General features: G+C 59.2%; 1 protein-coding gene and 1 pseudogene across 3 annotated transcripts; one reads left to right on the top strand and one right to left on the bottom strand.

The window, feature by feature from the left end:
- Positions 1 to 901: 901 nt before the first annotated feature.
- TEAD3 (TEA domain transcription factor 3) lies at positions 902 to 24,518 on the bottom strand. Of its 3 annotated transcripts, none has more exons than XM_043449448.1 (13): positions 23,954 to 24,518; positions 14,322 to 14,573; positions 12,327 to 12,391; positions 7,247 to 7,309; positions 6,415 to 6,426; positions 5,723 to 5,860; positions 5,566 to 5,615; positions 4,916 to 4,977; positions 3,497 to 3,630; positions 3,149 to 3,322; positions 2,816 to 2,956; positions 2,555 to 2,707; positions 902 to 2,346 (listed from the first exon to the last, which is right to left on the bottom strand). In XM_043449448.1, exons 2-13 carry the CDS (start codon positions 14,326 to 14,328, stop codon positions 2,233 to 2,235), a joined length of 1,113 nt encoding a protein of 370 aa, XP_043305383.1. In that variant the 5' UTR covers positions 14,329 to 14,573; positions 23,954 to 24,518; the 3' UTR covers positions 902 to 2,232. The 3 variants fall into 3 exon arrangements, with proteins under 3 accessions (XP_043305383.1, XP_043305382.1, XP_043305384.1); XM_043449447.1 differs by lacking the exon at positions 7,247 to 7,309 and adding an exon at positions 7,499 to 7,561; XM_043449449.1 differs by lacking the exons at positions 7,247 to 7,309; positions 12,327 to 12,391; positions 14,322 to 14,573; positions 23,954 to 24,518 and adding an exon at positions 7,499 to 7,582.
- On the top strand, positions 7,928 to 8,723 carry LOC122429203 (annotated as a pseudogene).
- Positions 24,519 to 24,592: the final 74 nt, after the last annotated feature.

Consider the following 24,592-nt stretch of genomic DNA (forward strand, 5'->3'; position numbering starts at 1 on the left):
GCCAGAATGATACAGAAACTAGATTTCAGGGTAGGGTTGCCAGATTTAGCAAATGAAAATACAGGATGCCAAGTTAAATTTTAATCTCTATTTTTTTTTGGCCACACCATGAGGCACGAGGAATCTTACTTTCCTGACCAGGGATTGATCCCTTGCCCCCTGCACTGGGAACATGGGACCTTAAGAGAAGTCCCTAAATTTGAATTTCTGGTAAACAGCTGTCCATGAGTTCACCATCTCCCCACCCTCTCCCCCCACTCTGAGGTCCCAGCTGTGTCAGCACCGGAGAGCTCAAAGGCGAGAGGTTTTCCAGGCACAGAGGCAGGCTGGAATCCGGCTGCCCCCAGCGAGCAGCCACCCACTTGGGGGGCGCTCACTTCCCTGAGGTTCTTTCCTCAGAGTGGAGTGCGGATGGGATGGTAAAACCCGCAGTGGCCCCTATGGACTGTGGGGATTTAACAGGGGCCCCATCTCAGTATTGAAGGCACCTGGGGCAAGTCACCGCATTGAAAGAGACAGTGCAACACAGCGCTCGGGCCAGCGCTGGTCACACTTCCATGCTCAACTCATGGGGGGGGCGGGAGAAAGCTTTCACAAGACCCTTGAATCATATCTATTAAAGATACTTTTTCTTTTTTTTCATCTTTTGGCCACACCCATGACATGTGGGATCTAGCTCCCAGACCAGGGATTGAACTCACCCTCTGTATTGGCAGCGCAGAGTCTCAACCACTGGACCACCCAGGAAGTCCCAGTACATATCTATTTCAAGTGTGGGTGGAATTGGGGCCCCCCCACCCAGAGGAGACAGGGCGGGCGGGGTGACACACTAGGACCTGCCCCAGGAGGAGCGCCCACCCGAAGCAGAGAGGCCTGGCGCACAAGCGACCGGTCACACAACTAGCCCACAAACAAATAACTTTAATTTTTTTTTTTTTTTATAAGCAGGAGCCGGGCCTTCAGGCCTTCTGCCCCAGCCTTGTGCCACATGTATGATATAACCCATCACAGCTGGATTTTAAAAAATACACAAAAAATATATAATATACATTATAAAACCTAGGTTGGGTTTGGAGGTGGCCTGAGCAATATGCAAACTGTGAGGACCTTCAGGAAGCTCAGGGGCGGCGGAAGGAAGGGGCACAGTACTTCATATGAAACTCATAAATACCCACGGGCGGCGGCTGGAGGCGGAGGGGCCTGGGTGACGGGGAGGGATAACCAGCAGTCCCAGGTCTGGGTGCGGGGAGCTGCCGCTCCAGGCCAGAGAGACCGAGGTGGGGAAAACAACAGAAGAGAACGGCGTTCCCCAAGGGTTCACCACCAGATGCAAGTCTTAGGCAAGAGAAACTGTCAAACCTTTCTGCTGCCCATTGTCCCTGGGCCACGGGTCTTCCCCGGGGGCTGGGACTCCATCCTCGGACCTGACCCTCCAGCCTGTTTTGGAGCCCGGGCCTGCCCCTGGGAACCTTTGCCCACAGGGAGGTTTCTCAGGGGGTCCTGGGACCGGGCCAGGCCGGGCAGCTTGGATCTGACCAGGAAGCCCCCGGGGCCTGGATCTGCAGGCTGGTAGGGCCCTGGGGTCTGTCTGGACACCCACCCAGCCACCCTGGCCCTTCAGAGCAGACCCTCTGGCCCCTGTGGCCGGCCCCCACCCCATGGAGGTAGTGTAAACCTGGGCTTTAGGGACAGGCTGCCCCGGGGGTGGACTCCCAACTTGCCCACCTCTCCCCCGGGTCCCTCGACGGAGACACTGAGCCCCACTCTCACCCTGCAGGGTCTGAGGATGGCACGAGGGGGCCTGCCCCAGGCCTGGCACACCGCAGGCACACAGAAAGCATAGGCCCTCTCTCTCCCCAACACGACCCCAGCTCAACACTCCCCCGTCCGGGGCCTCTGCACTCCGGCTCCTCGCCCACCACAGTCCCCTGAAAGGTCAGCAGCCACGCACCCCTGAGCTGGAAGGCGTCCTCCCAGTCTTTCGAGGTTGGGCAGAGCTGGTGATGGTGGTCGGCGTCCGGCCGGGCTGCCCCGGCGCTGAGCCCCGCCTCTCTCCTCCTTCAATGAAAGCGCAGAACAGTGGCAGGGAGTGGACGTGCAGGGGTGGGTGGGGAGGCCTCCAGGTCCTCCATCCTGGACCCCTGGGGCGGGGGGGACCAGGCAGGCGTGTGGGAAAGATACTCGTCCTGGATCCTGGCGGTGGTGGTGGTGGTGGGGGGCGCCGAGGGCACCCTAGTCTTTGACGAGTTTGTAGACGTGGTGCTGGGCTCCATGCTCGCTGGTGGAGACTTCAAAGACGAAAGCAATGACGAGCAGGGTCTCCTGGGAGTCCCGGCTGGTGACCACCTGGGGGCCGGGTAGGAAGAGATGGGAGGTCAGGCGGCCCAGGGCTGGGGTGCGGGGCGGAGAGGTGGGGGGTGTCCTCCTTTCTGGGGCTCAGTCTCCTCCTCTGAGGAATGGGCTTGGCTACCCCCGCTTCGAGGCCCCTGTGCCTGGGGGCCCCTGACCCACCCCCATGCCCCCTGTGCCCAGGTGCCCCCCGCCGCCTCCGCACCTGCAGGACGGTAAAGTTCTCCAGGACGCTGTTCATCATGTATTTCTCTGGCAGGTGCTTGAGCTTGTGGATAAAGTTGATCATGTACTCACACATGGGCGAGCGGTGGATGCGGTACACAAAGCGCCCGTTCTCCAGCCTGGCATACTCGGTCTGCGGGAGCCGGAGGGGGTGGGCAGGGGGCAGGCGTCAGTTGGCCTGCCCACTCCCAGCAGCCCACCCCCACCCCAGCCACGTCCCTCGCTGTGGCCCCCCACTCACCTCCACCTTCTCCACTACCTGCTTGCCAAAGGAGCACACCTTGGTGGAGACGCTGATGGTCATGCTATCGGCCGAGCTGTACTGGGAGCTGACCCCATAGAAGGCGCCTGGGCCCTCCTGGATGGTGCTGTTGAGGTCGGCCTGGAGGAGAGGGCAGGGCAGCATGAGGTGCTGCCCGAGGCCAAGGGAGGCATCCCGCCCGGGGGCCCATCGCCTGCACGGTACCCACAGGCCCAGGCAGAGAGCGCAGGGGCAGGGGTCGGGAGGGCGGGCCCGGGGGGCACTCTGCACCTGGCGGGGGCCGTCGGGAACAGAGGGACGAAGGCAGCTCACCCAGAACTTGACGAGGAAGAAGGCGTTGGGGGGCCCCTTCTCATAGAGCTCCTTCAGGCCGCCTTTCTTCTCAGGGAACTTGTCATATATCTGACGCACATCCACTGCCTCCAGGGGCGGGTCTGAGAAGGCGGGGTTCGTCTGGCCGATGTGCACAAACAGGTGTTTGCTGTACTGTGGGGAGGGCGCAGTACAGGGTCAGGAGAGCACACGCGCGTGCAAGCCCCGGGGCGGCGGGGGGAGATGGGCTGCACAGAGACAGACCCCCCCCTCCCCACGGTGTCCCAGCCCCATGACCCTGAGCGGTGGCCCCGGACCACACAGACCCTGCCCCCAGCCCCACGGTACCGTGTCAGGATCTCGCTGCACCTCCATGAAGGCGGAATATTCGAGGAGCCGCAGCCGGGAGGAGGCGATGGTGCGGTCCTGCCACACGGGCACAGAGGCAGCAGCGGAGGGGAGTGGGGCCAGGGGCTCGTAACCTGGGAGGACGAGATGGACCCTGGTCTGCACGGGGTGCTGTGCGGCTACACACAGACGCCCCCGCCTGCACAGGGCCTGTGTGCCAGCTGGAAAACGGCCCCGCGTTTGGACGGGAACACGGGATGGATTCTGACCCCTTTGCCAGGAGTCCTTGTGCAGTGCGGAGCCCGCACCCCTGTGTGCTGTGGCCTCAGTAATGTACCCCAGTGGGTTTCTCCTTGTGTCACTGTTAATGTGTGTCCAAACAGAAAATACAAGGCAAGTGAAAAGGCAGACTTAGAAAACGAACTTACGGTTGCCGAGGGGAAGGGATAATTAGGGATGGATGTGTACACACTGCTATATTGAAAATGGATAAACAACAAGGACCTGTTGTATAGCACAGGGAACTCTGCTCAACGTCATGTGTCACACTGGATTGGTGGGGGGCGGTTGCGGGGAGGATGGATACATGTGTATGTATGGCTGAGTCCCTTGCTGTTCACCTGAAACTATCACAACGTTAATTGGCCGTAAGTGTTAGTTGCTCGGCTGTGTCTGACTCTTTGCGACCCCATGGACTAGAGCCTGCTAGGCTCCTCTGTCCATGGAATTCTCCAGGCAATACTTCTGGGGTGGGTAGCCATTCTACCCCAATACAAAATAAAAATTCAAAAATAAAAAGACAAGTGAAAATGGAAAAATAAAAACTATCCAGAATCCCAATACCTAAACGGAGTAAAACTCCATGAAGATTTTGGTGTATTTTCCTAGAAAGAATTATATATACACACACATATCAATTTAACACTTTTGGTGGTGTGTACTTGTAACAGAGTTCTGGAAGCAACACTGTAAAAGGTAAGGGGCTTATTCCTGGCCTGTTCCAATCCCCTACAGATGCTACCCACCCCTCCCTCCCACTATGCATACATGCACATGCGCACGTGTGCACACACACACACACGCACACACACACACAGTCAGGCCCGGGCCTGTTCCAATCCCCTACAGATGCTACCCACCCCTCCCTCCCACTATGCATACATGCACATGCGCACGTGTGCACACACACACACACGCACACACACACACAGTCAGGCCCGGGCCTGTTCCAATTCCCCACAGATGCTACCCACCCTTCCCTCCCAGTATGCAAACATGCACACATGCGAACACGCACACACACACACACACACACACACACACACACACACACACAGTCAGGCCCAGGCTCTCCTGAGCAGACGTGCAGGTGCTGAAGGAGGGACAGGTGGTGGTGGCTGCCTCATGCGGGGAACTTACTGCTGAGTGTTGGCGGCAGGGGCGGCTGGACAGGGTAGGTTGGCTGTGCAAAGGGCTTGATGCTGCAGACAGGAGCACAGGCTGGTTAGAGGATCGCCCCCTTCCCCACCTTCCGCCTGGCCCAGTCACATGAGTCTCCTCTGGGACCCCCGTAGGGAGGAACCTGGCCTTCCTGTGCACTTCTCTGAAATGCATGCCGACCAGCTAACTTCCAAGTGTTCTGTTTTCTTCATGTGTTAACTTTTATGAAGTCTGAATGCATCTCACAACTGATGTGCACATTTAATGTAGCATTTCAAACCCCACCCTGCAGACCTGCTCCTTAAACCGAGGGCGTGTCTTAGGAAGAAATTCATCCTGGAGTTGAAGGAGCTGAGAATACTTGGCTACCCGACTTGTTGACTGAGAGACTGACTCAGAGATTAACTGAGTGAAAAATGATTGTAAGATGGATGACAAGTGGTTGATGAATGAACAAACACATGAATGAAAAGACAGAAGCATTAGCTCTATGAACTGGTGCTCTCCAACCCTCTATTTTTAAATTAAGATTTTGCTCAGCTGTTGCTGGAACCCAGATGGGAAGGGAAGTCCAGCACGGCTCGCAGGGGAAGGAAGAGGGTGGGGGAAGGACATGTCCCAGTACTCACTCCTGAGAGGGTCCAGGCTGCTGTCCCAGGAGAGGGGGGCTGCTCCAAAACTGCAGAGACGGGACAAAGGCCAGGGTCCCTCAGTATCCAGGACCCCCACCTCGCCCACCCTAAAGGCACTCCCTCACCCCAGTTCCACCTCCCAGGACCACCGTACCCGTGACGAAGTAGAGAAGACGGCCTGGGGCAGAGGGGAGGGTGGGCTGAACTTGTTCTGTAGGACACTGGCAGAGACGATCTGGGCGGAGGACATGGACGCCATGCTCTGGAGGGCTTTGTCCTTGGAGACCTGGTCCTGGGGAGGAGAGAAGCCCTGTGAGGCCTAGGCCAGGCCAGAGACAGGATGGGTCCCTGCCTCAGGGGCCCCCTCCCAGGCCCCATCTCCTAAGTGTACATCACCCCTCTGATTACAATCCACAGGAAGAGATACTTTTATTTTATTCCATAACCCAGTATACGTGAAAAATATTTCCCTTCATTTTGCCTATTTTGTGTGTCACATACTCTCATAGTTTCGATTTCATCAGCGGTTCTCAAAGTCTGGTCCGCGGACCAACAAGCACCAGCATCACCTGGAAGCTTATTAGAAATCAAATTCTCAGGCCCCACTTCAGACCTAATGAATCTGAAACTCTGAGGGTGAGGCTGAGAAATCTGGCTCCCTAAGCCTTCCAGGTGATCCTGATATAAGCTAAAGTTTGAGAACCACTATCATCCATTAAAAAAAAAAGTGCTGTTTGCACAGTCTATTATGCTGATTTCGCAATCCATGATCTGAAAATTCTGCATTAGGTGCTTTCCCATCCACTGCCCTTCCCCCGCCCCCAGGGCAGGGGCAGTGCTACTTACCAGGTTCATGGCCTGTGGAAGAGAAAGAGGGTGGATTAGACGAGACACAGAGGAGCCCGGATTGAAGGGGGGGGGATCATTTCACCACCTTTCTCTCAACACCCACCTGGCTCTCGGGGTCCTGAGGGGCCCAGGGAAGCTCAGAGGCACTTGTGGACCTTCCCCCAGCCCCCCGCCACCCAGAGGGAGTCCGTGTCGGCTGAGGGTGCCCTGGAAAGGGCAGGATGAGGGTGGAGGGGCTGGAGATCTAGTTAGGGGACGAAGCTGGGGCCCTTTGGGTCTGTCCACACCACTGGGGCCATGCTACAGGCAGAGGAGCGGGGGCAGCAGGCCTGGTCTGCTGGGCAGCCATGGGCAGAGAAGGGGTGCAGCCTACCCCAGGCTGGGGCCACAAGCCCAGGCTCTGAGATCCTCAGCCCCAGGGCTGCCAGGATCGAGTGTCCAAGACAAGGAACGGCCATGCTTGCCAGTCCCCCTCCACCCCACCTGTGTCTCGTCCCTGCCCACCCGAAGTCCCCATGCAATTAGCAAGCAGCAATTAGGAGGAAGGAGGAAAGGAAAATGGAGAAGAGAGGTGAGCCTCAGTGGCCCCCAGCTGGTCTTCCTCTCTCTCGCTGTGCGGCGGGCTGTCCTCCTGGGCTCCTTCCTACCTCCAGGGACCGTGGCCCTGTGCAGCATGAGGTGGCCACTGGGCTTCTTCTGCTTCTCATATTTCTGAGACCCCGCGTTCTGCCCACCTATAGCTCCACAACCCATTCCCTGTCCCGGGCTGGGGTCAGAGAGCAGCACCAGGCCCGGGCAAGGCCAGGCCAAGTGGCAGGGGACCCCCTACCTTCAGCTTGGACTGAATCTCCCGAGACTTCCGCCTGGCTAGAACCTGCAAGTGGCTAGAGACCTGCAGAGAGAGAAAGGAAGGAGAAAAAGAGCAGAAAGAACAGGAGAGGCGAGAACAGAGCTTCAGCCAGAAGAGAGCCACAGTGGGGCCGGAAAGCCAGCCAAGGCAGAGGCCTGAGCCGTGCAGACAGTGGTGGAGGCGCCGTGAGTGAGGAGGGGGCTGGAGGCCCCGGTCAGGCGCCTGACATACCTTGATGCCAACCTGGTACTCCCGCACCTTCTTCCGAGCTAGAACCTGTATGTGGCTGGACACCTAGGGGCCGCCCCGTGCCCGGCCAGAGAGGAAAACACAGACAGTGAGGAGGCATAGCTGGGGTGGCCACGGGCAAGGAGCATCCCAGCCCTTATTCCTGGGACCACCTGTAAGTGGGGGGGGGAACTGTGGGGCCCCTGTGGGCAGACACCCCTTTGCACTGCCAATTCCGCTCTCTTTTGGCCTGTTTTGATCGAGCCTACTGTGGCTTCCAGGACTACCATGTACAGTTGCACAAGTTGTTCACTGCGTAAGAACACCTGACCAGTGAGGGCTAAAATTTAGCCCAAGCTCTGCTGGCCGAGACACGTGCCCTGATGCGGGGCTGCATCTAAAGTAAAGGAAGAGAGACCCCTGGAATCCAAGATGACATCAGTCATACCAGTGACTGGAGAAGCTCCTGGATATCAAAACAGGGGAGCTGCTAAGCTGGATCGTGACGCAGGATTTCGCCCCTAAAGGCACTGCTGGAGCACTTCAGGAGTATGACAACAAGTGTGTCAATGTGAAGAAACGAAGCTTCGCCAGACTTTCCATGGTGCTGGCAGCTTACAAGCTTTTCAACTACCGCCATTCTTACAAGGAGCTCAAACACAAGCGGCCACGCAAGTACCACTGAAGAGGGCCCGACGTGAAGGGACACTCTGCATTCCTGACCATGACCTTTGCCTGGCAGCCCTGAATCCTTTCCTATCCTAATGGAGAATTAACACCCATTAAAAGATGACTGGTAAAAAAAAACAGAGGAAGAGCATCTTGTATTCTTCCAAGCACGGGTGACTTCTTCCTCACTGGACCCCTTTTTTTTCCAGTTGGCATCTCAGAGGCTAGCCATGGCCATAATGCTCCTGCTGGCCACCAGATTACACGCCAAGGCCAAATCCCTTACAGAAGGTCTCCCCTGAACCTCTGCCTAAGTCCTCCCAAGAAGACCCCAGCTTGCCGGCCTATGGAACCAGGCCTGGTCTCGCTCCTGCTTTGTTCATGTAGCTTCCTTCCCCAGCACGCCTTTCTTCCCTGCAATCATCTGACTGCAATGCAGGAGACCTGGGTTCCAACACATGGCAGTGTGGACCCTCTCTGTGTACACAGTATATCCTTTTAACTGCATTTCTTCTCCAGTTCCTCCTTCCTGAAGCCTCCCTCAACTGGCAAAACTGAGCTAGCCACAGTCTGGATGTGTGCGCCGTGGGCTTGCACAACACCCCCTTGACATTGTCAAGGATCTGACCCTGAGCCTCAGAGAACTAAACATCTCTGATTTTTTCCCCCATGAAACAAGCGGGAAGGAAGTCGAGGATCTTCTAAGCTGCTTCACTTTCAGTATCAGCAATTGCTGTTGGCTTGCCTTTCAAATTGTTTTTATCGACACAAAGAAACAGTTTTTCTTTTTAATCATGGACTAAAAATTACTATGTAAGGGCTGCTGGACAGCCCCCTGCTATCTGGTGAGGACCCAAATACACTAGTGCGTCTCATTTCACCGCACCCACGATTCAGACCTGCATCCAGCAAGATTCTTGATCATGTCACATCATGACAATAACCAGCATTTACCGAGCACAGCTAGTATTTTTTTGTTTGTTTCTAAATGTATTACTTATTTATTTGGCTGCACTGGGTCTTATTTGCAACAGGCAGGATCCTTAGTTGTGGCATGTGGGATCTAGCTCCCTGACCAGGGATTGAACCCAGATCCCCTGCACTGAGAGCTCGAAGTCTCAGCCACTGGATTACCAGGAAAGTCCTGCAGTGACTATTGTTCCCAGCACTTTACATGTACCAACTCATCTGAGCTTTACAGCAATGCTAAGAGGTTGGCACTAATATTATTCCCAATTTAATATGATTGGGATGATGAAACCAAAGCACAGAGAAGTTAAGCAACTCATCCAAGGTCACACAGCTGGACCCAAGTGGCCTGACAGTGGAGCCCACTTGGCCACCGCCAATAGGCCCTCAGCCCAGAGGACTTATCTCCAGATGGCCAACTCTGGGACAGCTGAAAGTCACATGGGACTTAATCCTAATGTAATATTTAGCTGTGCTTTCAATATGGACGCATTGTTGTCAGTTAGTCACTAAGTCGTGTCTGACATTTTGTGACCCCAGCACTGTGGCCTGCCAGGCTCCTCTGTCCATGGGATTTCCCAGGCAAGAATATTGAAGTGGGTTGCCACTTCCTTCTCTAGGGGATCTTCCTGACCTAGGGATCAAACCCACATCTCCTACTTGGCAGACAGATTCTTTACCACTGAGCCACTTGGGAAGCCCATGGAGGCATTGCATTTGGTATTAATTGCTGTGGTGGTGGTGGTTTAGTTGCTAAGTCGTGTCCGACTCTTGTGACCCCCATGGACTGTAGCCTGTCAGGCTCCTCTGTCCATGGGATTCTCCAGGCAAGAATATTGGAGTGAGTTGCCCTTTCCTTCTCCAGGGGATCTTCCCGACCCAGGAGTTGAACCCAGGTCTCCTGCATTGCAGCCAGATGATTTACCAACTGAGCTGTGAGGGAAGCCCATTAATTGCTGTCAAGTAGCTATAAAAAATAAATTTAAAAAACTGCATTTTTTTTCAACCAAAAGTAAAATGAAAACCACCAAAAAACCTTGCATTGCTCTTTGTGACACATAGACACACCTTGTTCTCACAACCACAGGTTGGGTCCCTCTTTAAGGAGATATCAGACATCAGAGTTCTAATAATAAAGTTAGAGGAGTGTCACCCTTGCAAAATGACAAAAGCCAGAGGTTTTTAAAATTCTGAGCTTACCAACAGCTAGTACGTAAAATGTCATTGTACAGCCAGCCTTCTTGGGGTATCTGGCCAGGAGCAGGTATGATGCTGGACCCAGAATTCAGAGGATCTGTTCCCTCCCTGGGTCTCACTTGAAGATCCCTGGGCCCCTTCCCACTCTGACCAACAGGTTCCTATAAACATGTCTTCTGGGTGAAGTAGGACACACCTCCCCAAGACAGTGCCCTCTTCCTGTGCCTGGGATGGCGGTTTGTAATGACTATAATAATAAGAGCAATAGGAGTGGCAAATTCTTACACAAATACACTGTTTTACATTTCAGCTAACTGAAAAGCCGAGGAACAGAGGCTGGGAGGTGAGGCATCCCCTGCCCGCAGGTAGAGGAGCAAGTATTTGAAGCCGGGGGCTGAATGGCTAGTATTCCTCCCGTGGCCCCAGGCTTCAGGGAGCTGGGCCCTGTCTGTCCGGTTCTTGGCAGGATCCCTAGTGCCGAGTGAGCACAGTAGTAGCTCAACGATTTGCTAAAGGAATAAATGCTGTGCGGTCTGAGCTGGCCCAGGGACTTCCCTGGTGGTCCAGCGGCCGAGCTCCCAATGCAGGGGGCCCGGGGTTCGAACCCCGTTCAGGGAACTAGATCCTGTGTGCCACAAGGAAGACCTGGTGCAGTCAAGTAAAATAAAATAAATAATAAACTAAAAACAACAACAACCATGTGCTGGCCCAGGGAGAGTGACTAATGAAGCCCTGAATAATGAGGGAGCAATTTCCACACTGGGTGAGTGGACCCAGAACCTTCCTTGGAGACAGTGGGGATCTCAGGGGTGGGTGGCAAGGCCCAAATCCCACCCAGACAGGGAGGTTCGGGCGGTGCTGACCTCGGGTCTCCAGGGCCCTGACTCCAGCCTGCCTCTCTTACCCCACATGCAATGCACCCTAAGGGGCTCCCTGCAGGTTTCCTCCCCGGACTGGAAACCACCTGATCATCTCCCAGATCACCAGTTTCTTCCATGCCCACCACCGCTGCCCTCACCACGGTCGCTGCCCAGGCCACTGCTGCAGATCTAGGTCCCTGTCTCCGCCTGGCCCTCCCTACGCGCTGCCTCGGGGGCTCGGGGGACAGGCCTTAACAGCTGCCGCTCCCTGATCTAGTCCCTTCCAGGCCCCCAGCTGCCCCCAGGGAAACCTGGCCCTCGGGCACCAGCCACATCTCTCCACCTCTCCCTCCACACACCACCCCAACTGAAGGCTCTTTCCCTGTCCAGTGGATCCAGCCGCCAACCTGCCAAGCGACCTTAGGAAGTTACTTAACTTTCCTGGGCTTCCGTTTCCTCACCTGTAAGATGGAGATAATTACTGTACCTACTTCACAAGGCTGCTATGAGGACTAAATACATGAACATAAAGTCAACTCTGGAGGCGTTAACAATTATTATTTGTACAGCCAACTTCCTCAGCCTCGAAGAATCATCTTCCTTTCCTCCTGCCTGGTTAAATCTTGTTCCTTCTTAAAAAAGGCATCTTGAGCATCGTCTCCTCCAGGAAGCCTTCCCAGCCCTCCCTCCTCCCTTCCCCTGCCTGCTCAGGGTTAGATGCTTGTCCAACAGCGCACACGCCAATCTCGGCCATGCTGCCCTCCTCTGCACTCATCTGTCCAACTGTCCGTCTCCCTGACTGGTCAGTGAGCCACTCAGAGGAGGGACACACAGCTGCTACAGTTGCCCAGGGATCTGTGGTCGCCGAACCAAAGATCTGGGGGAGGGGAGCGGTCACAAAGGACAGTGGGGACTTCTTCCCCGGAGGTCCAGTGGAGGAGGAGACTCCTCGCTCCCAATGCGGATGGCTCAGGTTCAATCCCAGGTCGGGGAACCAGGGCTGAGTAATGGGGCGAATCCGAGGAAGTGGGCAGGGCAGTGGGCTAGCTCGGCTGGGAAGGGGCTGAAGGAGGCGGGAAGAGGGTGTCTTTGGCGGGGCGGGGGGCGGCGCGCGCACAGCATAAATCATCTCTTACCTGTTTTCTCGTCCTAGTCTTCCCCGTCCTCAATTTAATATAGCGTGCAATCAACTCATTTCGACCTAGATTGGGATGAGAGGAAAATGGGAAGTGGGCAAAGAGGAGAGCCCCCTCCCCAGCTGGAAACCACACCGCGCCCCCCTCCACTCCTCTTCTGTTCCCCCCTCTCTGCTTTCACCCCACACCAGCCCTCTCCCTGCCACCCAAGGGGCACAAGCAGAGCAGCTGAAGAAGCGGAAGCCCCAGGGTTCCCCCACCACCTCCAGGACCTGGGGGGGCTGCTCACTGGGGGAGGGGTCGCAGAGCAGGAGGTGGAACAATGTCAGGCGGCCTGCCGGGGGTTTTCCCTGCGAGACGGACAGGGGCAGGTGTGGCCGAAGGGCGGCAGGACAGCTGGGCCCCCCACTCCCAGCCCCGGGCAGGGCTTCCTTTCCCCCTGTGTTGTCACCGAGGGGGTGTGTGCATGCGTGTGTGACATCTCCTCCTGGGCACACATCCCCGTGTGTCTGTAAGAATTCTGGGCCCTGGGTCCGTCCTAGTGTCCTGGCCATCAGGAGTCCCTGGACAAGTCCCTGCCCTTCTCTGGTGGAATAGGCGGGAAGGACCGGGCAGTCCCCAACACGCCTCCTACACCGACAGCCTGGGTCAAGAGGTGTCACTGAGCGCATCACCGTGTCCTTGAGCTTGTCAGCTCCAAGTCACTGGTTCCCAGTGTCTGTCCTGCCCTGTGAGAGCGAGCTCAGCCTGTCAGCCTTGGATGGGGGGTCTGCTCTGTAGCCCAGACCCTCGGGGTACCCAGAGGCTGGCCGGTGTCTGAGGGTTTGGCCCTGTGAAGCGGGCTGTCGTGGTGCTTGGGACACATGGTGCGGTGTATGTGAGCATCCTCAGGGGGCATACCCCTTACCCCCAACTCCAGGCCCCCTGCCCCCCAACTATAGCCTCCGCAGAAGGGCCACATTCTCCAAATTCCTCTTCCATGACAGAACCAGGCCCACTGCCCCTCCCTTCCTGCCTGCCCCCTCCACCCCACTCCCTCCGCCCTGTCTAAAAATACCCTGCGGGGCTGCCCCGGCCATCTGGGAGGTGGCGATGGGGGCAGGTGGCCCCCATCCCGGGGAAGGCACCCGGGAACACCTGCCCGCCCCTTGAGTGGGCCTGGGCTGGTGGTGGGTGTGTGCTCGTGGGAGGGGAAGGGGACCCAGGCCGCCCAGCTGTCTCCCTTCTGCGCCCGCCACGGCGCTGGACACCGGGTGCAGACGGCCTGCCCCGCTCCAGAGGGCTGGAGGATGCTGGCAAGGAGCCAGCAGCAGAAGGGCTGAGTTATCCCAAAAATGCGGCCCTGGGAGAGCCCTCTGAGGAAGGAACAGGGTGGGGGGGGGGACACTCCCTTCTGGAGGCAGGAGGTGGGCCAGGTGGCAGAGGGAGGCAAGCAGGAAGCCTGGGAGGAGGTGAGACCCTCTTCCCCAGGCGGGCCCTGTCCCAGAGCGGGCCTCTCACCACCCTGCAGTCCCCCTCCCCGACCCCCCCTTGATGGTGGGAACCCCTGCTCTGCGCTGGGATCCCACCCCAGGCCTCAGCCCTCGGGGGGCTCCCTGACGTCCTCCTAGGAGAGGGACCCTCCCCAACATCCTCCTAGGAGAGGGACCTGTCTTCAGGTCCAGACCAGAACACACCAAACTGACCCAGTTTCCGGGGCCCACTGAGTCACCCCGAAACCTCCACGCCGGTAGGGGCGAGGAGAGGAGGGGCAGCCAGGGGGTGTCGCGTGTGGGTTGCGCTCTGGTGGAGGGGGCAAGCCTGGCCTGTTTGTGAGGAGGATCCAGACACACAGGCTTGCACGCCCAGACTCGCCCGCCCGCCCGAGGAGGGCTGGAGGCCCCGCGGGACTTCGCCAAACCGGTTGGGTGAGGGGGCAGAGAGCAGGGGGAGGGGCGGGGAGGGCCAGGCGCCTCCCCAAGTCCGGCCCAGGGTCCCCTGCCTCCCCGCACGCACCATACATCTTGCCCTCGTCCGACAGGATGATCTTGCGGCGGCCGCAGGGGGGGTAGATGGCCAGGGCCTCCTGGAAGCTCTGCTCGATGTCCGGGCTCCACACGCCCTCCGCGTCGTTGTCCAGCCCCTTGTCCAGGCCCTCGGGCCCATCCTCCCGGGCCTCCCCGGGGCTGCTGCTGGCATTCCAGCTGTTGGACGCTATTGTGCTGGTTGCTCTGGGCTCTGGGCCTGAGCCCACTGGGCAGCCTGAGCCTGGGGGGCAGAAGCAGAGGGGTTAGGGCAGGGCCCTCCCAGAGAGCAGCAATCTCCCACCCCCAGGGGCCAGGCCGGTGCTCCAGGGTGGGGTGGTTTAGTCAGAGTGCCGTGTGACCTTGGGTGAGTGACTCCACCTCTCTGAGCCTTATTAAAAGGAAAGAAGGGTCTCCCTGAGATTGTGAGGGTTAAAATGAAATGAGATCAAAGTGCCATCCATGATGCCTGGCTCTTAACACTCAAGACATGGTACTGGTGGGGATCAAGGGCAACAATAACAATGCCTTATACCTGCACAGCACTTTTGTGGGGAAAAAGTACTTTCGGAGAAGGAAATGGCAACCCACTCCAGTATTCTTGCCTGGAAAATCCTACAGACACAGGAGCTTGGTGGGCTTATGGTCTATGGGGTCGCAAGAGGCGGACACGACTTAGCGACTAAACCACCACCACCTGTACCTTCCAGTCAACCCTCAAAACTAAGGTGGCGTGCGGGGGGGGGATTGGCAGGGGGGTGGCAAGGAGTGATGCCCATTATTCAGATGAGGAAAACAGGCTCACAAGACCACGCAGCTGCCAAAGGCACGGTGACGAGGAAGAGAGGAGGACTACACGGGCAGGGCCAAGGGCTTCTGCGGCTCTCAGAAGGGCTCCTTGCCTCTGGCCCTGCCTCTCCTCCTCCTCGTCATCAGGATCCCTGATCAGGGACCCCCACCTGTGGGTTCCCTAGTAGCTCAGACGGTAAAGAAGCTGCCTGCAATGTCGGAGACCGAGGTTCGATCCCTGGGTTGGCAAGATCCCCTGGAGAAGGGCATGGCAACCCACTCCAGTATTCTTGCCTGGAGAATTCCACGGAGAGAGGAGCCTGGCAGGCTATACAGTCCATGGGGTCGCCAAGAGTCGGACACGACCAAGCGACTAACACTTCACCCCTCATTCTCCCCCAGCATTTCAACACAACCCTGCCAAGGACCTACCATGGGATGAGGGTCCCTGATCCGGGGAAGGTATGGTTTTGCCTTCCTCAAAAGCTAACTCATGAGAACGTAATCTCAGGGCAGGAACTGCCCGAGGAATCCCGGAGAACGGAGCGACGCTGGCGGGTAAGGGAGCAGCTGAGAAGGTGCCGGCCGACAGCCTTGCTCAACCCCACCCGTTCCTCCATCCCACTTCCTGTTCCCGCACCTCCCGGCCCCACAGCAGCCCATAAACCACCCACACGCCCGCCCCTGCCCTGGCCCACATGGTGGAAGGGCCAGGGCTCTATAAACTCTGAGTTCCCTGCACACGCTGAGCTGGATTATTAAAATAGACCACACCCAGACGGTCCCCCAACACACACAGCCCTTCGGTTCACCCCGGCCCCCTTCAGCCTCAGAACTGCACATCCAGTGTGTTTTCAGGGTCCAGGGAGCTGCAGAGCCCCAGATGGCTAGACTCTGGGATGTGCTCTGGGCTGAACAGAAAGAAGGGAGCCAGGTGGGAGACCCCCACAGAAGCCAGGGAAGAGAATTCTTTCCCTTCAAACAAGAATTCCAGGTCCTGCCAAATGGGCGGGGGTTCTCCCTTTGGGGACCACCTATTTACTTTGGAAGGCCTGAAGCCCGGGAGTAGCCCGGGAGTAGCCCGGGAGGGGGAAGACCGGGTGGGGGGTGTGTGCCTGATCGTCAGGCGGATGTGGAGTTTACACTTCACATTACTACAGATGACAGCACCTGCATATGGCAGGCACTCGTCTGGGACTTGACACACACTGACTCACTCCATCCTCACAGTCACCTATGAGGTGGATACTATTATTATTTCCACTTTACCGATGAGACAACCAAGGAACAGAGGGGTGAAGCAATTTGCCCAAGGACACACAGCTAGTGAGTACTATAACTGGGTTCTGAATACAGGCGATCTAACTTCGGTCTCTTAACCAAGATGAGAAGTCCCACCATCTGCAGACAGAAAGGAGATCCAGCTGTCGTGGCAACCATCCTGAGTCTGCCTAGTGGGGTCTGGACCAAGGGATCCCCTCAACCCAGGTGGCTGGAGCAACCTCAAGGACCCCCAGGTTACTGCCATAACCCTTCCTTGGAAGGCCTTCAAGACCAGCATGCCAGAGGGCAGCCTCGGAGAGAGGAGGGAGGAAGCTGTGCTCCTGATGGTCACAGGGGCCACACTTCTCTGTTCAGCCCAGGGACTGAATCCCCACCTCCATCCCCTCCTCAACCCCTTGAGGCCAAGTTTATGTAATAAAGCGGGGAGGGCAATGTGGGGTGGGGGGGACCACAGCGGCTCCTGTACTGCCGTAGTTGGGATGCAAAGCCTCCCCCAGGCCTGACGGTGCCACGGATGGGTGGGCTCTAGAGGGGAGGCAGATGAGGGATTATGATGAGCTAAGACCCCTCCCAACAGATTCCTCAACCCATTTCCCCCCAAATCCTTCTCTGAGGCCTCCCTCAGAGCAGCAGGGGCCCAGCGCATGGGGGGCCCTGCCAGCCCCAGACTTTCCAAAGCAACTTTCCTGCCTCCCCCAAGTCTCTGCCCGCCTCCCCTCACCCAGGCGGCGGGGGCCCCCCCTTCTCAGGGTGATGTCAGCCCCGCCCCGCCCCCCGCAGGAGCACTGTGGCCAAATATGGCGAACACAGCAGTGCTTGGGAGCTGGGACAGACTGGGGGGGCGGGGCGGCGGCCCCTGGCCGGGACTGCTGGCAGCTGGCGAGGGGGAGGGGAGCCCCTGGTTGGGGGGGGGGGCGGCCGCAAGGACAAGTCAAGGAGAGAAGCGGGACCACCGTCCCTCCCACTAGCTCACTGGCTACATGCAAGACCCACTTTCCAGGCACACTCCTGGGGACCCAAGGCACCCACCCAGGGGCCCGCAGGTGACCCCCACCCCACACAGCCATGCCCAGGAGCACTGTGTGCAGGTTACGCTGCTGTGTGGGTGCCCAGATTGATGCCCAGTGAGAATATCTGCACCCCACCCCCCAGCCCAAGGCACAGCCGGGCCCTGGCAGGTGGGCAGTGGCGCCTGGCTGGGGGCTGAACTAGGGTCTCTCTCCTGCCATGTCACTCAGGAGGGGTCAGTGCGGGGAGCCTGGACAGGCCTCCCCAGAGTTACTGCCGTGGGGCAAGGACAGAAAGGGGGCCCCCCCCATTCTCTTGGACTCCAAACCACTGGGACTCAGCCTGCGGGGAGGGAGAAGGCTACGGGCTCCCCACAGACAGCTGCAGGGCTGGACTGAGGCCAATACTGAGGCTGATGGTGAAGGGAGCTGACCCCAGGGATGCTAGCCCCCACCCAGCTTAGGGTCTGATCTGCCTTTTCCATGGTGGGGTTCAGAGGGGTGGCAGCCCCCAGCCGCTCACTGTCTCTGGCCCAGGTGTGCAGAGCCTCTGTGTTGCTCTCAAGAAGGGTGGGGGGAAGGGGGAGAAAGACCCAAGTGAGGGGCAAAGAGGGTGGAGCCTGAGACGGACAGGAGGGATGGGGGAGAGTCTGGGAGTGGGTGAAGGGGAGACAGCCAAGAAAACCGACAAAAGAGACAAGACGGTCAGAGTGAGAGACCCAGAGAGGGAAAGCTGGAGTGAGGACAGGAGGGAGAGATTGAGATCCAGAGAGAGAGAGACAGACGGAACAGGTAGAGTGCTGGAGAGAGTGGGATCCATGGACACTGCGGGGAGGGGGCGAGTGGCCGTGACCAGAGACGCCGACAGACAGACACCAGGACGGAGGAGACGGGAGACCCAGCTGAAGGGGGTCAATCAATAAACCAAGACATGGTCAGGCTGTGCGGGAACGGAAAACCAGAAGGTGGGGGGAGAAAGAGACAGAGTGAGGCAGTCAAGGGCAGAAAGACCCCAGGAGCCCGGAGCAGACCAAAGGGGAAGGCGGGCGTGACAGGGGAGCCATCGCTGGGGGCTGGGCCAACCCCAACAGGGCCGCGTCCACGGGCGCTGCTCCCCAGCCCTCCTCTCGGAGGACCTCCCCTCTCCCTGTTACTGCAGGGCCCGCAGGCCTCTGTGGTCTCCTGTGGCCTTTACCTTCGATCTGACCAGTCACACCTGCTTCCCCTTCTCCCAGGGCCTTGGGAGGTCAGAAGATGCCTCTGGGTGGTGGCCAGGTGGGAGATAGGAGGCTGGGCGAGCAGGCTTCGGGGCCCTGAGGGAGATAAAGGGTACTCTGCAGCCCACTCCCCTCCCCGGGGCCAGACCTGCTGGAATAACTGGCTGGACAGCTCCAGGGGTGGAGGCCAGGGAGGCTGGGGCTGCCACAGAGGACCTAAACGCCCACCTAACCCGCCAACTCCAGACCACCCGCCCTCGACTGCCTTTCAAGTGGGGACAGGGACAGACTTGAAGCTTGGGCCTCCCCAGAGCCTGGGCCTCGTGGGAGATACAGGCCAGGCCAGTCCAGGCAGGTGTCAGCAATCCCCCCCACTCTCCCCAGGTAGCAGCCCCACCGAGGGGACACACTGGGGGTAGCGGCAGGCGGCAGCTGTGCGCTCCTGCAGGACCTCACGCCCCAAAGTGCTCTCACGCTGAGTGAGAACCTCACTCAAAGGGTGGGAAGATGAGGAAATCAAAAGTTTCATCCCGAATGCCCTGCCTGCAGACCAGGGCAGGGAGGGGCAGGGCCGACCGGCCGGGGGGGTTGAGGATGGGGCCAGCAGTGGAGAAAGGCTCCGGGAGCCTCCCCACCCCCCTGTCTTTTCCTCCTTCCTCCCCACCCACCCCCACCGCGGGGCCAGCTGTTCTCCAGCTGCCAGAGGCTCCCACCCTAGAAGTGGCTGCGCTGTGCTGGGACAGGGAGCGCAGGGCGGGTGGGATGCGGATGGTGTCCGCCGCCCCCACCTCCAGCCCAAGGACCCCCCTCAACCATCCCCCCCGCCCCGAGGGACCCTGCCAAGTGACCACGCCCTGCCAGGCTGGGGAGGGAGTACCCGCCTCCCTAGAGCCGGGCTGAGATTTTTACAGGAGGAAGCAATTTGCAGAGCCCACTAGGAGGGAGGTGACGGGGGCTCCCCCGCTGCCCAGCTTATTAATGTGCTTCCAATTTGGGAATCCAGCCTCTGCACCCACCCACCCCCTCTCCTAGGGCACAGGCTTCTCAGGGAGCCGAGGGGGCGGGGAAGCCCCCCCAGGCTTCTCTCTCCAAGGCTCCCCCTCACTCTCTCCCTGCTCCAGCAGTGTAGGAGGGAGGGAAGAGGCTGGGAGCCCTCAAACCTCCTGCAGAGAGAAGGCGCCCACTTCCCAGACTTCACCCCCCAGTCCGAGCCGCTGTCCAGTCTCCTCATCCGGACCCAGTCCAGGAAGGCCAGGGATCCAGGCTAGAAAGGGTGGGGGTGCCCTAAAGGGGTGACTGGGTTTCACAGTTCAGAGGGCCCCTTGGACTCCGGGTCACCCACTGAGCTGTGACCCATCCCTCAGTCAGTTGTTGCCTCCTCGGGAAAGTCACACTGTCAATGTCATGTATAAACACAGAAGCTTGCCCTGGGCCTCTCCTCTCTCTCAAACATACACACTCCTCTTCACAGCCACTGTCCGGCACATTTACTGTCACCTGCATCTCTCTTATTTCTTTCTTTTAAAAAAAATTTTTTTTTTTTTTTGGTGGGGGGAGCTGCATGCAGCCCTACTAGGGATCAAACGTGTGCCCCCTGCAGTGGAAGCACAAAGTCTTAACTCCTGGACCACCAGGGCAGTCCCTTAATTTTTTTTTAATGGTGATAAAATATACATGATTAAAAAAAAAAATACCTTTTTGAAGTGCACGATTCGGTAGCATTAATTACACCCTTTGTTTCTAACAGTTTTCTTTTTGTGATCTGCCACGTAGATGCACGTGCCCGGGGTCACGGGCCCTCAAATTCAACACACGCGGCATCTCACGCCATACATGCCACAGCCCTGAAGGCTGTCACCCCCACGGCCCCACTGTCTCAAACCATCTCAGATGTGACCACCCACAGGGTCAGTCTCACCCCATAAGCGGCACCGACCCTCAGCATGCGGACCTTCTCCGTCTCACCCACACACCTGATTTCACATTCAGCCGTCGCCATGGCGTCTCAGCACTCACACGCTGCACTAGGTAGAGTCCATCATGTCACAACAGCTTCTCAGCGTGTTACACGTAAGCACACCCGGCCCACAGAGTGTCCCTCCTTCTGCCTCGGACACACACAGCATCACACGGCCCAGTGGCCCTCACACGTGTGGAGCGTCGGAATCCCAGCCAGTCAGTCCCGGACATGGTTGTGAGCTTACACCAGTGGTCAAGCAGTTTCTTTGACAAACCCACCCCGCGTGATGGCCCCTCACACACAGAGGTCCCCTACACACACAGATACGCACGCATGCAGCATCAGTCATACACGAAGAACGTCATTCATAGTTTCTCTCAAGCACCTGCAGCGCCAGTCACAGACCGAGAACGTCACAGCGTCTCTCACACGTGCAGGTTACAAAGTCACCATGTCGCACACAGTTGCCCTCCTGTGAAGTCACACACCTGAACTGGTTTCACCCCAGTTCCCCTCACGTGCACCACCCCCACGGTGTCACCCACAGAGGGTCCCTCTCGGCCTCTCACAGACACACACACACAGACACACACACACGTCCAGCGGCACACACAGTTGCACTCCCGTTTCCCTCTATCACTTCCGGTCCTGTGGGCCTGGCAGGGAGCACAGGAAGCAATCAGCACTCTAGGAAACCTCAGGGGCTGAGGCTTTGGGGACTCACAGAGGGACAGGGTTCTCTGGTCCCTGCTCCCAGCCTCCTGGGGGACCCTGAGCAGACAGGCAGAGCCCCAGGGGGCAGTGCCTCTCGGGCAGACCACCCTAGGCTGGCACAACGCCGGGGGAAGGGGAGGACGGGGCGAGGCCACAGGGACAGGGCCAAGTGTGATCAGCTGGCCTCCACCCCAGCTCTGAGCAGAGAAGCTCCCGCCATGGCCCCAGGGCAGCCCCAGGGGTCCACGGAGACCTGGATCCTCAAGGCTACCCCTCGGACCCCACAAGGGGAGCAGAGACTGGGACCTCCCGGCCACTTCCACAGAGAGCTGCAGCCTTGGGAGCCCTCTTTCTTGGCTCCTTGGGGCCTGGCACCACCGGCTCCCCCCACTGCCCCGCACTGTCCTCCCTGTGAGCCGGACCCCTTGGCTCCTCTCCCTTCCTGAGAGAAGAGGTGGATAGGACTGGGAGCTTTTGCTCCCTTCCAGCTTCCACCCTGAGCCCTCAGAGGGGTCTGGGAGAGGGCTGGCCATCCAGGTGGCCTCTGAACAACCAGACCCCACAGCCGGTTCCCAGGGCTGTTCTCTGACACCTGGCCCCCCTGCCCCGCTGCTGTCTGCTCCGGTAACCTTCTCAGCCCCTCTCACTGGCTTCGCTGCCTTCAGTCACCCCCCGGTCAGCCCTCAGTTTCTTCCTTAGCCCCACTGATCACCCACTCACCTCTCCAGACCCCACCAGGTTCAGTTTCCATGATGGGGAGGCCGACTGACCAGGAACCAAAAAGAGACTCGGAGAAGCTCAGAGAAAAGGGACCAGAGAAGTCCTGGATTCCAAGCAGGGAAACTGAGGCCCACCAGGATGACACAACTGCTTAGAGGCTCAGCTGGGACCAGACCTCTTAAGTTCTTGACCGCCTCTGTTTGAGATGTCTCCTTTACATTTTAATATTTCCCCAACTGTTCAGAATGTGCCAAAATCTGTAAACCTGAGGGTGAATGTGGGAGCAGGGCCCAGGACACACACACATACACACAGTTCTGTCCTGCCCATCGCTGACCATCCTACTCAGCCAAATGCGCTAAGTAGCATTAATTACTGTTCCCTCCCTGGGGGGGCAGGGGAGTGATGGTGGGGGAAGGCCCACGAGGTTGAGACTCCCACTGGATCCCAGTCTCTCTCTGAGGCGGGAGCATCTGGGGTCCCATGAGTCTCCCTCATCATACACCCTAGTCCTAGAAAAGACATCTGTCCATCGCCTGCTCACAGGATGAGCAGGGATCCAGGAAGAGCCCAGAACCATGGTCTGTAGTGGCACGCCTATGGGGAAAAAGAGCTGCAAGAATCTGGGCGGGAGGAAGACCTCATTTCTCACCAAAACTCTAACTTTTGGCAACTTTAGATTTCCCTCCTTGCCCCAGGCTGCCCCCAGCATTCTGGCCAACAAGGTGTCCTGGCCCCCCTGCTCTGGGGCTCGGGAGGCGGGATACACAGAGGCGCCCTGGGCACCAGCCCCTCTGAGCTGTGTCCAGCCCCCACCCCCACCCCCTGCTCTCCTGGGCTACAAGTTCAGGCCTGACCTGGTTCTGCCTCTACCTGGAGAGAGAAAAGACACAGATGGAGGTGTGAAGGACGGCTTCCCTCCCCTGAGAAGCCCTACCCCAAGGCCTCAATCCCCCTTGTTCACAGAAAAAAAACAACCTCTCAGCCCTGGATGAGGGCCCCTCTCCCGGAAAGCTGACACGGAGGGGTCTGGTCTCGATGACACTGCCCCAGGGCCCTGCTAGGCTGGAAACCAGAGGCTGATGGGCGCTCCCAGCTCTAATTCCCCAGGCAGGAGTAAAGGGCATGACAGACAATGGTGGGGGTGGTGAGTGTGTGGTGGGGCTTAGGGTTAGAGGGGACAAGCCGCCTTCAAGTCCTCTAAAGTCTAAACACGGGCTCTGCCGAAGTGTGTGGCCAAGGCAAGGCCCCAAATCCAGTCCCCTTCGGAACCAGGCTCGCAGAGCTCAGGGCTGGAACTCCGAAACCTCCACCCCGACGCCGGCGGCAGAACTGAAGGCAACTTAAGCCCCTGCCCCCTCAGGGGGCACACGCCCGGGGTCGTGAAGCTTGGCTGCCAGACACCGTCCACAGTCCGGCGCGGCTGCGGGCACCGCGCGCGGGAGCCGGCCTGGGCGCCCGGAGGCCCGGCCCGAGGCCTGCGTGGAGCTGGGGCCGGGCGGGCTCTGAGAGAGCGCCAGCCGGGAGTCCAAAGGGCGGCGGGGCTGGGCGCTGCGGGGACGAGCTCCCCGGTGGCAGGCCCCCCCAACCCCAGACCGTGCGGGCCCCCGGACCCCGACCTCGACACCCCCAAATGCAGACGTCTGGACAGGCGCTGGCACCGGGGCCAGGCTCCCGGCTCCCCGACCTCCCCCCGAACCACTCGTCCGGGTCGCGGGGGGTTGGTGGGAGGGTGGGCGGGGCTTCCCGGAGAGCTTCTCCCCCTTTCCTCTAAACTTCCCGGCACCCAGATCCGGGGCTCAGGCTCAGGCTGGACAATGGCTCTGGGAACCAGCCCCCCCCGTGACTGCTCCCCAGCCCCCACCCCCCGAAGCACCGACCAACCACACCACCTCTCCCAGCGGGGCCTCCTCCCGGCGTCCGCCCGGCTTACCTGGTCCGATCTCGCGGGGGCGCTCCGGCCGGGCGGCTCCGCCGGGCCCGAGGGAGCGAAGAGGGGGGCCGGGGGAGGGGGGTCGTGGGGAGGGGGCTGACCGGAATGTGCGGAATGAGCCGGGCCGGAGCGGGAGGCGCCGGGCGCGGAGGAGGGAGCGAGCCGCACGGAAAGTTTGTGTTGAGGAGCCGGGGCTGGGGGTGGGGGCTGCGGGGAAGGAGGGGGCGGGGCGCGGAGCGGGGCGGGCACCGGCCGCGAGGGGCGGGGCCGCGCGGGGCCGCCCCCTGCCGGCGCCCGGGCCGCCCACCCCGGGGCTTCGGGACCCCGGCGGCAGCCCCCCTGGCCTCTCCGCGCCCGGGCGCCTCGCTCCTCGCCCTCCCGGAGCGGCACTCCTAACCTGCCTGGAACGCCGGGCGCTACTCCCCCACCTCCCCAGTTCCCCGCCGGAATCTGGGGCTCCGGCCTGGGCGGGGCCGAGGGCGGAGCTCCCGCCTCGAGGGCAGGACTCCCGTCGGGGCCCGGGCCCGGGTGCCGCGTCACTAGGAGCCCGGCGGAGCCCCGGGGCGCACGGGCCTCGGGGCTCCTTACCCTCCACCCCCCGAGTCCCGAGCGGCCGAGGAGGAGCGTCCTCTCCGGCCT

Source organism: Cervus canadensis, chromosome 28, assembly GCF_019320065.1.
Source record: "Cervus canadensis isolate Bull #8, Minnesota chromosome 28, ASM1932006v1, whole genome shotgun sequence".
In the NCBI taxonomy this organism is placed as follows: Eukaryota; Metazoa; Chordata; class Mammalia; order Artiodactyla; family Cervidae; genus Cervus; species Cervus canadensis.